General features: G+C 36.0%; 2 protein-coding genes across 2 annotated transcripts; one reads left to right on the forward strand and one right to left on the reverse strand.

Moving 5' to 3' along the window:
• Positions 1 to 589: 589 nt before the first annotated feature.
• LOC120329694 (putative 4-coumarate--CoA ligase 3) lies at positions 590 to 8,921 on the forward strand. The gene is made up of 12 exons (XM_039396444.2): positions 590 to 890; positions 1,690 to 1,897; positions 2,466 to 2,572; positions 2,880 to 2,949; positions 3,292 to 3,424; positions 3,900 to 4,065; positions 4,563 to 4,731; positions 6,098 to 6,195; positions 6,694 to 6,765; positions 7,791 to 7,943; positions 8,110 to 8,272; positions 8,376 to 8,921. Exons 1-12 carry the CDS (start codon positions 789 to 791, stop codon positions 8,492 to 8,494), a joined length of 1,560 nt encoding a protein of 519 aa, XP_039252378.2. The 5' UTR covers positions 590 to 788; the 3' UTR covers positions 8,495 to 8,921.
• Positions 8,922 to 9,296: 375 nt separating this feature from the next.
• Positions 9,297 to 14,067, reverse strand: LOC120329695 (uncharacterized). Its single transcript, XM_039396447.2, has 7 exons — positions 13,913 to 14,067; positions 13,346 to 13,535; positions 12,727 to 12,845; positions 12,072 to 12,300; positions 11,522 to 11,700; positions 10,740 to 10,853; positions 9,297 to 10,420 (listed from the first exon to the last, which is right to left on the reverse strand). Exons 1-7 carry the CDS (start codon positions 13,968 to 13,970, stop codon positions 10,287 to 10,289), a joined length of 1,023 nt encoding a protein of 340 aa, XP_039252381.1. The 5' UTR covers positions 13,971 to 14,067; the 3' UTR covers positions 9,297 to 10,286.
• Between the last annotated feature and the right edge of the window lie 1,224 nt (positions 14,068 to 15,291).

The raw sequence follows: 15,291 nt of genomic DNA on the forward strand, positions 1-15,291 counted from the left end.
TCACTTCCTTTGTAGTTAGTTTTCTATTATACGCCGGTGCTTGTTGCATACGTCATTTATTTGTTAGCAAAAATAAATGTGAGACACATTGAACTAGACGTTAGCAGTTAGTCATCGAATAGATAATTTCTCACGTCTTTTACATAATCCAAATATGGATTTATTTTGTTTTTATATCACGAGAGGTTTGTAAACATGTATGTCGCGCTACTCACGAGTTCGTTTAACATAGATGACATATATGTAGCAAAGTAGCACACAGTACAACTCTATATTTGTCCACAAGCAAAGGTAAATAATTGTTCTTTATACTTGTGCAGCCAATTGGAAATATACGACAAGGCGATACCAAGAATTTTTTGGCCGTCTCTCACAAACTGCTTCGAAGGCCCTCGGCTATCAGCACGCAAGCGTGACCACTGCAAAGATAAACCCGAGTGATTTACTAGGCTGTATCAATTCTCGATGTTCTGACTACAGGCAGATAACCACAGCGCAACTCTCTCTACAACTACAATGCTTCGAATAGTTTAGTGTTATGTTTTACCTTTAAACTGTAGGCGAGGCAGATACAAAGAATTTAAATACGGCGATTACTTTGGGGAAAGGAAGAAACAAATCGACCTTTCGATACTCCCAACGTGTGATCTCCTTTACCAAAATACGTGTAACTATTTTTGCAGCTATGAGGAGCAATTTTGTAAAGAAGCATAAGTCATTTTATCGACAGATATTGTTATTTAATTAGGTTAATATCTGACATACTGGTACTAGCTTTAGATAAAAGAATGGATAAGCCTAGTCCATATCCAGATGTTGTCATACCCACTGAGCCGATAGCAAGATTGTTGCTGAAACGTGTCAAATGCTACGGTGACAGAGAAGCTCTGGTGAGTGTTTCACGTCATTTGAAAAGACCAATAGCTAATTATTTCTATTTTTAGTCGAGCATTGAAGTTTTCCACATACGAACAATACCCACGGGGACGTAAGGGCAATTTGTCGGCGTTAGGCCCGACTATATTAGTGTTGCAAGTTGAAAATCTTCGGTTCAAACCCTATGCTCTCCACCTCACCCAAAGTGCAATAAATTGTGTATGCACTGCCGTAACGGAAAGATTTCAAGTGCTTCCGAGAATAGCAACTTACGTTAGTAAGTGACCGCTTATATAGAGACTTTTGGGGAGTGAAAACGTACCAAACGAGAAAAAAAAGCACGGTCACCCTGGGTCATTTTAGCTTGTTGGTAAATAAATAAAGACGTGTTGACACTTGAACTTTCATCATACAACGACTTGATGTTGTTCAGTTAGTCCGCATGATATTTTCGTGTAATATATATTTGAGCGTGGTACAGTACCGCGATAGTAACGGTTTCAAAAATGGCTTGATACGAGCGCAATTCAGCCACCTGAGAAATATCAAGTTAAAACTATACGTGAAATATTTGTAAATTACTGATCACGGATGAAATCAGCGTGGACACGCAGATTATTTCAAGATTGCCCGAATCTGCGTAAAATACTTCAAACGGAAACTTTTAATTATTGTAAAAAATAGGCCCCTTTAAAACAGAAATTAACTGCATTATAACATGACGATTCACTTACTAATATGTATAACTAACATTAGATTTGTTTTTGGAAAAGCATAATTAATCATTGAGTACCGTCGTCGTATTCTTTTCAGGTCGATAATACCAGAGGAACATCTATCACCTTCATGCAAGTCTACGAACAGACAAGAAAATGTGCCAGCGCACTCCGTAAACTCGGGATCAAAAAAGGCGACGTTATCGCGATAGGTTCTTCTAACCGTGTCGAATATGCAGTTGTTATGTTAGCAGCGATTTCGTGCAATGCAATCCCATCACCTTGCAATCCATTGTACCAGAAAGGTAATAACTTCGTGCCATCTTTTCAAATATTCGCGAAAAGTATAATGCTTTGCCCTCAAAGCATTTGATAAACAACATTCCGATTCACCAGCCATGTCATCGCGAATGTTTTGAACGACTGAGCTAGCCCACAATAAATATCTAACAGATGACAGCACATTTGAACCCACGTACATTTGAGCCCATATATATGCACCCGTACATCCGTGGGTTTAATCTATATGAGGGTGCTAAAATCCATGGGTTAGGGTTGATATGGGTTCAAATATCCGTAGGTGCAATTGCGTGGGTTCAAATGTACGTGGGTTCAAATATAATGGAACCATCTGACAATATCATAAATGTATGAATACTCCGTCCATAGCTGTAGGTTGGATCGACTTTTCACGTTAAGTTACCGTTAGAGCTTGATTTTTTAATTATTTTTGTTACCTTTACAAGTTTAATCGTCTAAGTTCCAAATCATTTCTAGATCGGACATCGCCAAAGATAATCAAGATTATTCAATTTATTGGTTTATTTCAAATTCAACCTGTTTTATGATTGCATATATGATTACTTTTTCTAGGAGAACTCATTGAGCTGTTCAAGATCTCCGAACCAAAAATATTTTTCTGTGAATCAGGAAATGCAGATGTTATAAAGACATTGACTGAAAATATTCCGACTATTAAGGTATTTGGCGTTCATTACATTAATTTCCGCGCGCTGCAACAATTGGTTGCACAAATTGGTCATGCGGGAGTTACTTATTGTTAGTTGTTACCCATTTTATTTTTGTTTCTTTCACATTTCTAGATCTCAAGATAATATTAGGCTATTATTACTAAACAGAAACTACATGGCGTGATTCAATATTAATGTTTTTGTTACCGCAGACTTGATTTCTTCAATGTTTGTAACTAATTTAACATTTATTTTGAAAATTTATATATCGTATGAAACTATTTCTCATTTAATGCAAAAATTAAAATTATTCTAGAGCATTTTCACGTTCGATAAAAAGGAAGGTTTTACTTCATATGCTGACCTCATTAAAGACGACGGAAAAGGTATTATTCACTAATGGTATTTTGAGAAGCAATAAATCATAGAAGCGTATGCTTATGGTTGAGTGGGAAAGATTGAGGGGCTAACAAAATCTCATGGTTTCTTAGGTAAACGGGCATTCCTTTTCTAATGAAAATTCAGAAAATAGAAAACAGTATTTGCTCTTTTCTAGCCTTGTATCTGTTCACAATATTTGTGAGTGTTATCAAAATCTTATTTTATTAATTCGCGCTAATTTGCTATACGACGCGAAATTTGATCTGTGTTACGGTTTCTGCTTCATCAACAATTCCAATAAACTCGTCTAAGTTCAGCTCCTATGCATCCGTTTTTGCAATTTACAGATTATCCTGAGAACGAACCCATAGATGTGATGAAAGATGTGGCGCTTTTGCCGTACTCAAGTGGAACAACTGGCCTCCCAAAAGCAGTCATGCTCACTCATTATTCACTTTCATCACTTTTTACAATACTTCGGTGGGTTAAATAGAATTTATATGTTGTTTTTATTACAAATATTTATGGACGATTTTCCATTAGAAAAGAATTTTCAAACGCGAAAACATTGGCACAAGTTGATTAGGGCGCAACACCAATGCTATATCAAAAACGATGCTAGAACATAACACAATTTTGAGATTGAAGAGAAAGATTTTAAATAGATGTCGTTTCAATAATAAGCACTATCAATTTAACTGAAAGACTTTGCGAACCGAGCATAATCAGGTCCGTCTGTATTTCATTTTCGTTGGTGCATGGAAGCAGTGCAGACACACTCAAATGTAATGCCAACTCACTATGCAGCTCTATCGCAAATCCAGTCATTTGAGAACAGACATTGTATCAGTCTCCTCCATACTTGATTCGTTATCACGAGGTTTATGGTACTACGATATTCCTTTGCGTCTGCATGATTGATGTTCCTATTCTGGTTTATTAATTTTTTATACAGATCACAAGTGAATCTTTTTGTGGGTGACTGCTTTTTTATGGTTATTCCGATGTTTCACATATTTGGATTCGGAACAGTTGTTTTCACCTTATTTATGGGCGTCAAAAACGTTTTTGAACCTAGATTTGGACTTGAATCTATGTTACAAGCCTTTGAGAAGCATAAGGTAACAACCTTGTTTAAACATATAAATAGGAAAAAAAGTGAGCGGCGCTCTAGAAGTATGTGCACCAATATGAAGGTGACTAATTTTGCTCGTCTACTTTACATCAAGTTGTGTAACGGGACTGAAACCTATGGGCAGGGGTATATTTACTTGTCTAACACAGACAGTCCCCGATCTCGTAATAGAACTAAATTAAGGAAAATCGGAATGAAATTAAGGTCTAACCCTTACCTGGTACACATACTACAGGACAGGAGTATCAAGTGAACAGCGGTCCCACGATTTTATTATTTGGAATATCAACAGAACATTTGTTATAAGTTCCCATTGTGAATTATTAAGGCTGAAACTTGAATTTATATATGTTTTACCACTTATTTGTAGTTCACGATGTTTATGGAGACATGGTCTGGTTTATTCTATCTCAACCCCGGTATGTGCCCCTTGTCTCGATCGATCAAATGCATTCTTAAGTCTTTATTTTTTTATTATTTTAGGTAACCCACTTCACCGCTGTCCCACCGATAATGATTGCTCTCACTTTGACTCCTTTGTTCGAGAAATACGATACCTCATCTCTGAAGCAAATGCTTTGTGGAGCGGCTCCGGTGGCGCCTAAACTCACCGAAGATATGATAAAACGATACAACATTATCGTATCTCAATGTATGGTAACTTTATTCTTTATATACAATTAAGCGTTTTGTTTCTGTTCACAATCAATCCACATTGTCTGTATTAGGGATTCCAAATGCGCAAACGCTTTATGTTTTGAACTAGCATGCTGTAATGTGTGATTGTCTTGTTCGGGGTGGACTAAATCCTGTTACACAATGAAGCTGTAATAATGGATTGTTTAGAATTTTATTTTGATTTCTTGTACTTTCTGACTTTGAATTTAGATTATATTGCTTTGGAACGTTTTAAATTATATTTTTTATTACAGTACAGAAGTATCTTTCGATCAAAATCATTGAGTAAATACACCAATTTTGAAACTTACATACAGAATGTAGGGCAGTTTTTACCGGAGGCGTTTTGAGCGCAATGTCTAAAGTCCAAAGCTTAATTTGCAGAAAATACGACCTACATACGGGGCATGTCATCCATAATAATGCTTGGCAGTGAATATTTAGAAAATATTATCATGTGCCGAGTATGTAATATACATGAAGCGCGAGTGAGCAATTTGCACATCTTTGGAACATACACGATTGTGGGTGAATGATTTGAATAGTTTGTCACAATGACGGTCGGTCATTCATTTTGACAAGCACAATTTAAACCTGATTATCGTTAATTAAATATATCTGCGCCAGCTTTTTATTAAAAACATGTACTTTTTCATATAACTACAGGTAAGTTCAATGGCATCCACACATTCTCGCACGAATGTTATTATTAATGCCCAGTGTTAATTTACTGATGCAATATTTATTTATCATATTCACATTCAACATTGTTATAAAATATGTATCGCTTTCACATTATTCAAGTTAGCAATTACTGGCAAGTGCCACGAGAAAATCTATCTGCATATATATATATAGATATCAGTGCGTATGAGTGATCTTTTTTGAAAATTTGCCTAAAATTAATCTTAATTTGGTTTATTTTTATCTGCTGGAGCAAATAGCACACTTGCGAAATACAAGTGCCTTTCTTGCACCTGAGGTATTTTTAAATTCCCTCCCAATCGAGCTCTGAAAAATGCTAGAAATATTTTGAAATACCACACACAGTGGTCAAACTACTTTCTCATCCATCATAGTTACAAGCGAAAGTTACAGCACAAACCTCGTTTAATTATTACATGGAACAATAATTGTAACCCTTAAACAGGCATCGTCTTATCAAACTTTAATGATCGATTTGCCCGTGATGATGCACTGATAATCCAACCCGCGTGCAAGTACAAACTTTAGAAAAAACGCGTAAAATATCTTGGTTCTATTAATCATTTTTGAATAAAACATTCATCTATATCTCGCGATTTAACAATTTTTTTTAATTCTTATTTTGTCAACTTTAGTGTATGGCTTGACGGAATTCGCGCCGATATCGATTGCCAATCCAGTGACGTATTCGTATTCATCAGCTGGGGTTATTTCACCCAATACCATTGTTAAGGTAAGGAGTGTCCTATTTGGAATTATTTACATAACACTATTGGTTATTCCAGGCCAAATAATTATGTTATTTATTGAATTTCCAAGTGGGTTTTCTGGCTCACCCTTCTGCTAGTACTAGCTAAGATGATTCATATTGATGTTTTAGCGAAAATATCACGCCGATGACACTAAAAATGGAATACAGTCACAGTTCTGGTATCTTTTGTTCGAAAACAGATCCTGCCAACGCTCAAAATTGGGTTACGAATACAGATTACGCCGGTAATTCAAATCATTCCCAACCCCAACAGGACAATTACTAATTTGTTATTTTAAAACGTGACTGGGTTGTTTGTCTCAAATCTCACATTTTTGCGTTAGTGGCGGGGGCTTTATACAAAAGATCCCAATTCTGTATATCCTAACATATATATATATATATATATATATTGCTCAAGTTAAAATATACCCAATCCCGGTAAGACTGTTTTTCCTTCGAAATTTATTTTCTACATAGATTATTGATGTTGAAACTGGAAAAGAACTAGGACCCGGCGAAGATGGAGAAATAGTTGCCAAGGGCCCACAGGTAATTTAAAAAATGTTAGACCAGGCCTGCACAACGTACGGCTGACCAGTCACACGTGACAGCTTTTCATGCGGCCCGCGAGGTGATTTAAAAATATGTACTCACACGTACAAAATATAAGTGATCGGTGCTAAAGAATATTTATAAGTTACTTCTACATAATTTAATCTAAATGTTCAAATTACTGATACAAAGAACATTCAAGTTGCTCATTTTCGTACAACTTATATTTAAGTACCGTACTTTCGCAAAACGGCGTAGGATTTTGGCATTATAGGACTCTTTGTTACGTCATAATATCTTGTGCGCTGTAAGGGACAAATTTATTAAGCGTATGCAGTAGTGGACTTTAGTACCAGCATTTTTACCAAAACCACAATGACCGAGCAAGAGATTGAAAACAGTCAAGCAATTGAGTAAATATTTATGAGGATCTTGTCGCAGGCAAAAACAACATATCTCAACAAAGCCTGGTTGTGTCGAATTGATAGTGTGTTACACTGTTTATAGTTTTACGGTATATTACGAAAAATATGACATGATATAATATATAAGTAGTAATGATACCTTGCATCCCGAGAACAATTGCTTTTGTACGTTGCGGCCCTTACGTTCATTCGAGTTATGCAGGCTTGGGTAAGCCCATTATAACAGTTTAAGATGAAGCGAGACAATAATGATAATAATTTGTCGGTTCTCGCAAATTTGGGTGAAAGAATATACTAGATAGCTTTAAATAACAATTATTCATGTGTGGACTACAGGTAATGTAATGCTTAATTAGTCTAATGGTGTTTATTCGTGAATTCCGAGCAGGTGAACTCAATGCCGATAATTATCGCACAGTTTCAAATTATTATTTGTCATGGTCGTTCTTTGTCCGAAGTGATCAAACTATTTAGGACAATGTTTCCAGTTTATAAACATAATTTTTAGTTTTGCCTGGTGTAAAAAAACGTTTCTGATTTATCCTTTTGTAATAAGGTTATTCCCCTTTGTTACCCTGAATCTGAGTTCTATTTTAGATGATGAAAGGGTATATGAAAAATCCAGAATCAACGAACGCAACAATACGTTCTGGCTGGCTTCATACTGGTGATATTGGTCATTTTGATGACGCCGGTATGCTATGGGTTGTGGATAGATTGAAGGAACTTATTAAATGCAAAGGTTTTCAGGTAAAATGATGTTAAGTTAGCATAACCATACTTTCTAATTGAAGATTTTATAATCTGAACGATTTATTATGGAATCTTAACTGCTAAGTCCCGGAAAATTTCGATTATAATAGTTTGGAGTTTGGAGCGTTTTAAGTTTTGTTTATACGTATACATGTTCCTGAAGGTTGCACCAGCCGAGTTGGAAGCTTTACTTCTTAAACATCCAAAAATAGCTGATGTGGCAGTAATTGGAATTCCACACCCAGAAGCCGGAGAGGTACCCAAGGCATTCGTTGTGAAAAAAGATCCGTCTCTCACTGAAGAGGAAGTAAAGAATTTTGTTGCAGGTTTGTCAATTTCATATTGACCCATCTGCTTGATTTTAGTTACATAGTTTTGGCGTGAAATTTAGATGAGTGACCCATTTCCAGCAGAATGATTTTTTTTCAGGTGAGGTAGCAAAATTCAAACATCTACAAGGAGGCGTGGCGTTCGTGGAAAAAATTCCAAAGTCACCCAGCGGAAAAATTCTTCGCAGAGAAATCAGAAAACAAGAATTCGGCAAATAAACGAAATGCTAATCTCTTTAATTGGCAAAAGCGCCATTTATATTGATACTACAATATATATTGAACGACACCATATTTTGAATTCTGACCACAATTTTAGCATTATTTAGTTAAACATAAGGTGATTGATGCAGTCTTTTCCCGTCATGACATAGCACACAATGCAACTTTCTAGTAACCATACACAAAGACATTTAAAAGCCATCTCAAAGTGACTATTGGACTTACTAACATATAACTAATTTCTCTTTTTTCTGATCTGTTTCGAATTGAAACCACATTTATTCACACATATAGTAAACGCAAGTACTAATCCGTTTTTTGCCAAGCTCGTACAATTTTGTTTTACTACAATTTTATTTGGTATTACAAATTATAATACCCAAATAACCAACCTGCATACTCAAATAGAACCATAACCCGGAAATTCATTTGTCGTCTTCGTGTGTACTGAATCAAGGGCTGCCAAAGTTTTCGCCTTTGGGTCGCATTCTTCGCGCTATTCCTCGGTCACATTGCCCAGTTTATTGGACACGAAGTGGGCCTATGGATCGTTTTGTTATTATGTTGCTGTTGTGAGAAAATCGCTTTTCTGCACAGGAATACTTGCTTTGAATTTTCAGTGATTAAAACTTTTTGTTGTCGCTAGTATAGGCTATTACTTCTATTTATTACAAACATGTCTGTGGGCTCTATGGGATTCGTTTTTCTATTCCACGTTTTGTGTGATGGCGCCATCAAAATTACACCGTGACGTGGTTCCATGATCACATCTCGGAAATCAGGTAGTCAGACTACCGTGTACTGTAAAAGTTTTAATACTGTTTCGTTTTGCATTTCGTGTTTTTCAAGCTGAAATATTGTGCACTGTAATTTCTCAGTTTTATGCTGTCACAAACAACAGTTTTATGCCGTATGTCGCGTACAATTAAGGTGATAGTTACATATTATCGGTATCGACCTTAAGAAATATCGGTGTATCGATATCGGAGTTTTTTCGTTAGTATCGATATATATCGGCAAAAAAGTGGTATTGGTACAACTCCAGCTCAGACTCCATCACCTGTCGATGCCCGAGGAACTTTTTTAGAATGCTAAATATTAACATTCAAAACTGATTGGAGCGGCTACTATTATAATAAACAAAAACTTCCATGCGAGAGCAGACACTGAAGTTTATTGAGCATAATACTCAGCATGCCATATAGATAAAATGGCGTTCCGGAAGTATAGTATTAAGATGACGCACAACCTTAACCTGATACACATACTATTGTTCAGGTTGTGCGCGATCTTGGTACGAGTACTTCGGGCGCACCGATAAAATTGCAAAAGATGCCGAAGCCTACGTTGGAACGGTCATAATTAATAGCAATAACTAATTATTACAGATAAAATACTATTTTAGTACGCTACAATAAATTACAGAGCAAAACAGACCCATTTTGAAAAAATCTGTCATTAACATAAAAAGAATCATCATTGGATATTCGAATGTGAACATACCAATTTCTGAAAACTATCGTTTGTGGCCACGGTCATCTGATAAAAAGTACGAAATAGCAATGCTAAAATGCCTTAATCTGATCAAATAACATAAAACTATTCTCATGGATTAAAATCAAAAGGGAAGATGCCGTATGAAATAATGGGTCTCATCGGTCTATTATTTGCGGAAAATAGGGATTTTTACAACGACAACAGCTCAAATAACATTTTAGCAAAGCGATCCAAATGTATGTACACTTTGTGTTCAATAAAACACGATTCAGTGTCGTCAGTGAGATGTGCTCTAACACAGTCCGCAAGTCATTCTACACATTTTTTCGATGCCTTGATTGCAAGTATTGAAGAGGGGACAATACGAGGCCTCATCAATGCAGTCTTTATCATCGATATATCCTCCAGCCCGGTAAGAATAGGGATCTGAAAAGTAAATAGAGTCTAGTCGTTCAGAGCCACAGAAAACACGAGCAAACGAAATAGATAAAAAGACAGATATTATTGATGAAAATATATTCTAGATAAAATAGCAGAAGACAATAAATTTTTATGTTTATTTTTAATAATGCTATTAATTCCAATATCTCTTTTAAATTTCATCGATACTGGGTCACTTCATAATTTGATCTTTATGAATATGATTTTATCATACCAATAATATAACACGATTGGTGAAAATATTCTATTTTCTTCAAACAATTATGTCTGGGTAGTATACGTCCATACTATTGACTAGACTTACCTGATTCACAATGCTTGCCGGTATATCCATAGTAACAGTCGCACTTGTATGAATCATATCCAACATTTTTGCATTTTCCTCGATTTTTGCACGGGTTTGGTTTACATGGATCAGCTATTAAATAAAAATGCAAAAATAGATAGTCATACCATGAATGAAGATTAAGTTTCCATCGTGCAATATATGTATTGTATCGCAATCTATTTTAATCTCGATGATATTGTATCCAAGACAAATCCAATTGTACAAAAGAGGCAAAATTCGTGAAATATTTGCCGCAGTTTTTTTTTTATTTAAATAATAAAACATTGGATGGTATGCAGTGCGCCATTAATAAATAGATAAACTGGAAAATTAATCAGAGTTCTGAGTTTGCCTTAAAAACTAATAAATGAGTTTCAGCACTAACTGCCAGTTGAGCAACTTCGAAGCTCAATTGCAGTGTTCGGCGCAGTGGGACATAGAAAGATAGCCAAGTAGTCTGCAAAAGAAATTACAAAGCAATACAAGCCGCCCTAGCTCTTTCTCTCGCCCTCCAGCTGAATGAAAAAGTACAACCTATGTGACTTCCAACCATGGCGGTTGATGAGCAACGAAGGGTAAGGCTGGACCCATAAGTTATACATTCGCTTCGTTTGGTAATATAAATCCACCAAGTAAACGAATAAATGCCGTACAGTCAAATCATATTTATTTACGTGAAATTATTGTAGTTATTGCATTTGGTACCTACGGAGCCTCTTTGCCCATGACCACCTAGCAGGGCCGATGACTATGCTCACCTGGTTTGTGACATTGTTGAACAATCCGTACCAGCGGTCCGTCTCGCCTTGAGTATTCCTTGTACAACCCTATTGTGTCAGACCTCCATCTGGATTTTGGACCGCTTTTTGGACATACGCGGTCAATGTAAAGCAGTACAAAAAGATTTCGTTGATCATAAGGAAAATCGGGAATTGACCTAAAGGCAAGTAAACGTGTATTATTTCTCTGTCAAATAGCCTGTTTTTACTAATCGTATCTCGACATTCTCGAGAGGACATCGTGGTTGGACAACCATACATTCGAGCAACATTGTTTCTGTATTTCAAAGACTCGCTTAAAATCATCTCCCGAGTCTTATGTAATTCGATTAGTGTCATTTTGCGCGGACGACTCGAGTAACTTTGTTGTGTCTTTAAAAAACGTGACTCCAGTCGAAACAATGATTCGGGTCTCCGCAACTGCTGCTTTGTAATAACCGATTACTTACCGTATCAAAAATATGAGCACATTCTATGATATTAAAAACAAATGGTGAAAAGAGGTATTGGTTGTTTATCGAATATTTACCGACAAAATGTAAAATGATCCCTCAAAAATATGCTAATCGATTTTCCACTGATTCTTCTTAACGACGGGTACTGCCTGACGAAAGGTTTCGCGTTTTTGTCCACACACTGCGAAAATTGTTTAAGAGAAGTCGAAAGTGGTTTTTGCTTTGGTTTTCTTGGTGGTGGGGTATCTCTTGTATCTTTGTAACTGTATAGTGTTGATCGTTTCTGCGGATGCTTCGGTGGTTCTGCGTTAAAAAAATACTTGAAAAAAGTTGAATTGGCTTAACAATTCAAAGTAGCCTTGGGGCGTTAAAGTTCCATGATGACATTTATAGGTTGGAAATTTAGATATACGATAGATAATATCAAACAATAACATATTCTGAAACTTGAAATATATATACACTTGTCTTCTTGAATCTAGATCCTAATCAGAAAACGTTTTAGTTATACTTCGATGAAAATTTGAGAGATACTAATTTCAAATACTGAATGTCCATATTCGTCTTTAAAATCGTGCATAACAGATCATAGTAGATCACGTGATAAAACGTTTTTAGTCTTCTTTCAAATACTTTTCAAATTACGAGCTCAAAATGACGCAAATTGAAAAAATTCATTGAACGGGGCCCATGTTTTCACCAGTTTTCACTCAATAAATTTGGCCTCACCCCAACATGTTCCAGCCCAGTCACAAATACATTGTGCTGTTGGTTGATATAGAGTTGAGGCAGTATCCATCAAAAATGGAAGAGTATAAATCCAACATTCCGCCACATCGCGATTTCCACTGAAAATAAAGGGTTGCGTTAAGGGCGTGGGTATCCAGTCGGGGTATTCCGCCGCGGTTGAATTTTGAAATAGTCAAGTAAATTTAATAATTAAATTATTTTGGAATAAAAAATAGAATCAGCGAGTTACAAAAATGAACATTTATATATATGTTATATATAATAGCCTAGTAGCTTCATAAATACGAACTACTTACCATGGTAAATACCATATCTCAAACTCACAATTAAAAGTGCACATTTCGATATTATGTGCACCAAGATGGCGCACAACCTGATCATAGTATGTGTACCAGGTTAGGGTTCAGGTTGTGCGCCATCTTGGTGCACATACTTCTGGAGGTCCAAATAAAAATGTGCACTTTTAATTGTGATTCAATTGTGTTTTTACCTCGGGAGCGCGATTTTCTACCTAGTAAAGTTAAATTTTTTTGTTAATAGTATCGTATTCATCCCTGGTACAAATATATAGCGCACAATGCGATGAAAAATAACTTACGAGCAAACATCATCTTCAACTTCTTTGTACCAAACGCTGTCTCTGATGACACTGTCGACCACACTTCTCAGTGATTCAAATATACCAGAAGCTGGTCTCCGCAAGCAATCATCAAAAAATGCTGCCAGTTTTGTATCAACTTCTGGGGCAGTTGGAACAGATCTTTTTCTGCGGGATCCTCCTTGGCATCCTAATAAAATGTATAAATTATTGCTATTTCTCTTTCCAATCATACACTTTTATTAAGGCAAGATGAAATTTGCCAGTCGAATCCGCTTTTGTGACGCAAGTAACTTTATTACAATGAAATAATTCGGTTAATTCGCTTATGAACTTGTGACTGGCATTGATATATGATAGCTTATTTTGAAAACTCAAAAAAAACACAAATTAAAAATGAAGAATTCTGGAGAGCAGGCAAAACCTATATAAAAGTTTAAAACATGATAGATAATACCATGCGCCTGCCCACGAGCACACCAGCATTACACAAATAAAAACTCAATAATGTGTTGTGCCGTCAAGAAAGCTTTCAGAAAAATTAGGAATAATAATTCCATCAGCTACCTTCTGTGAGACTGACAATAAAAATTCCGAACACTGCGACGATAACAAGATATCTCATGCTGCAGGAATTGTTGAAAACGAGATCTTCCCAGAAGCCACCAACAATTTCACTGAGAGAAAATTTTTCAGTGTTATCGTTATAAACACGGTCCCTGCGAGATATTCCGAGTTAATTACACTGCAGATTCTTGTTTGTCATTCTATTACCTTCAATTTATTTTTAAATATTGGCTAGGGTTTCGGTTTCGCTCTATGATAGTGCATATATAATTTAAGCCCACTAATTCGCCCTCGGGATAAATATAAGTGAAGTCGTGATTTTGGTTTAAAAACTTGTTTAGGATTTCGAAGAAAATTAACACTGGTGCCATAAAATAACGTTAATTGTGGCTAATGTAGTGTTGATGTTAAATCAAATCAAAGTGTGAATAAATATTTTTGAAATATAATAGCTCAAGTGGTATGCGCGTGGGTAGAACATTAACTTTCGTACTTACACTATATATTTGAAATTCATAATTTTTCGGCTTACCTCTAAATGATCCCGCTGAGTTAGTTTCAGTTAATTATAAAATTAAAAGTGAGATGATTTATTCACAGTCAAAAAATTAAAAAAGCGTCAATGCAAGTCGACAACGAAAACAACTTAATTGAGCAAAATGCAAACTCTGCAAGCAGGTCACGGTACCACTCGAACGAGGAACAATAATTTTTTTTTTTATTTAAATAAATTTTTCGATCTTCGGGTGGCACGTGGCACCCTTGTCTAATCTCTATAAATCTCACTCAATATGACTCAGAACAACAGTGGGACAAGTCTAGCAATGTAAAAACTGTACTCTTCCTCGCCTCAATCAGAATATGTTGACAAATATTCCCAATAAGATGATTTCGTAGTCGAACTTGATAATGTAATCAAGAGAAAATAAAGCGCAAAAGTAACACAAAGTCAATGCGAGCTTTGCACCAATGGTACTTAGCAAGTAAACGAGGAATAACAACCCAGAGCCGTTGTTGGTGAGGGACTATCGTCATACCGTTGAGTCGAACCGTAGTAGTATATATTTACGGTCGAACCTACAGCCCGGGAAAATCAGTAAATCAAACTTAACTTGTGTGGATGGGCATCTAATATTCACATGCGGGGCGTTTGCAAAAACTAAAACATCGCATGTACTCGTATTTGAAGCATTCGTGGGATTTCCGACGGGTATTCTGGGCTTTTTTTTTTATCTGGTTACAGTTTTTATTCATTGATGGAATTCAACGACTAACATACACATACCCATCCTTACCTGACCCCTTCATAAATTATTCTCCCAGTCCAAAATGAATGCAATATTTCTTCAAATGAAAAATAGTAATGGGCTTCTTAGTTG

The sequence above is a fragment of the Styela clava genome, chromosome 12 (genome assembly GCF_964204865.1).
Source record: "Styela clava chromosome 12, kaStyClav1.hap1.2, whole genome shotgun sequence".
Classification (NCBI taxonomy): domain Eukaryota; kingdom Metazoa; phylum Chordata; class Ascidiacea; order Stolidobranchia; family Styelidae; genus Styela; species Styela clava.

Excerpts from the sequence above, each read along its gene's own strand:
- LOC120329694 (XM_039396444.2), top strand. The coding sequence starts at position 789 with ATGGATAAGCCTAGTCCATATCCAGATGTTGTCATACCCACTGAGCCG. Across the intron at positions 1,898-2,465 it reads CAATCCATTGTACCAGAAAG|GAGAACTCATTGAGCTGTTC; the intron begins GTAATAACTTCG and ends TACTTTTTCTAG. Across the intron at positions 7,944-8,109 it reads TTAAATGCAAAGGTTTTCAG|GTTGCACCAGCCGAGTTGGA; the intron begins GTAAAATGATGT and ends ATGTTCCTGAAG.
- LOC120329695 (XM_039396447.2), bottom strand. The coding sequence starts at position 13,970 with ATGAGATATCTTGTTATCGTCGCAGTGTTCGGAATTTTTATTGTCAGT. Across the intron at positions 13,536-13,912 it reads TATTGTCAGTCTCACAGAAG|GATGCCAAGGAGGATCCCGC; the intron begins GTAGCTGATGGA and ends ACATTTTATTAG. Across the intron at positions 11,701-12,071 it reads GATCATTTTACATTTTGTCG|GTCAATTCCCGATTTTCCTT; the intron begins GTAAATATTCGA and ends ACTTGCCTTTAG.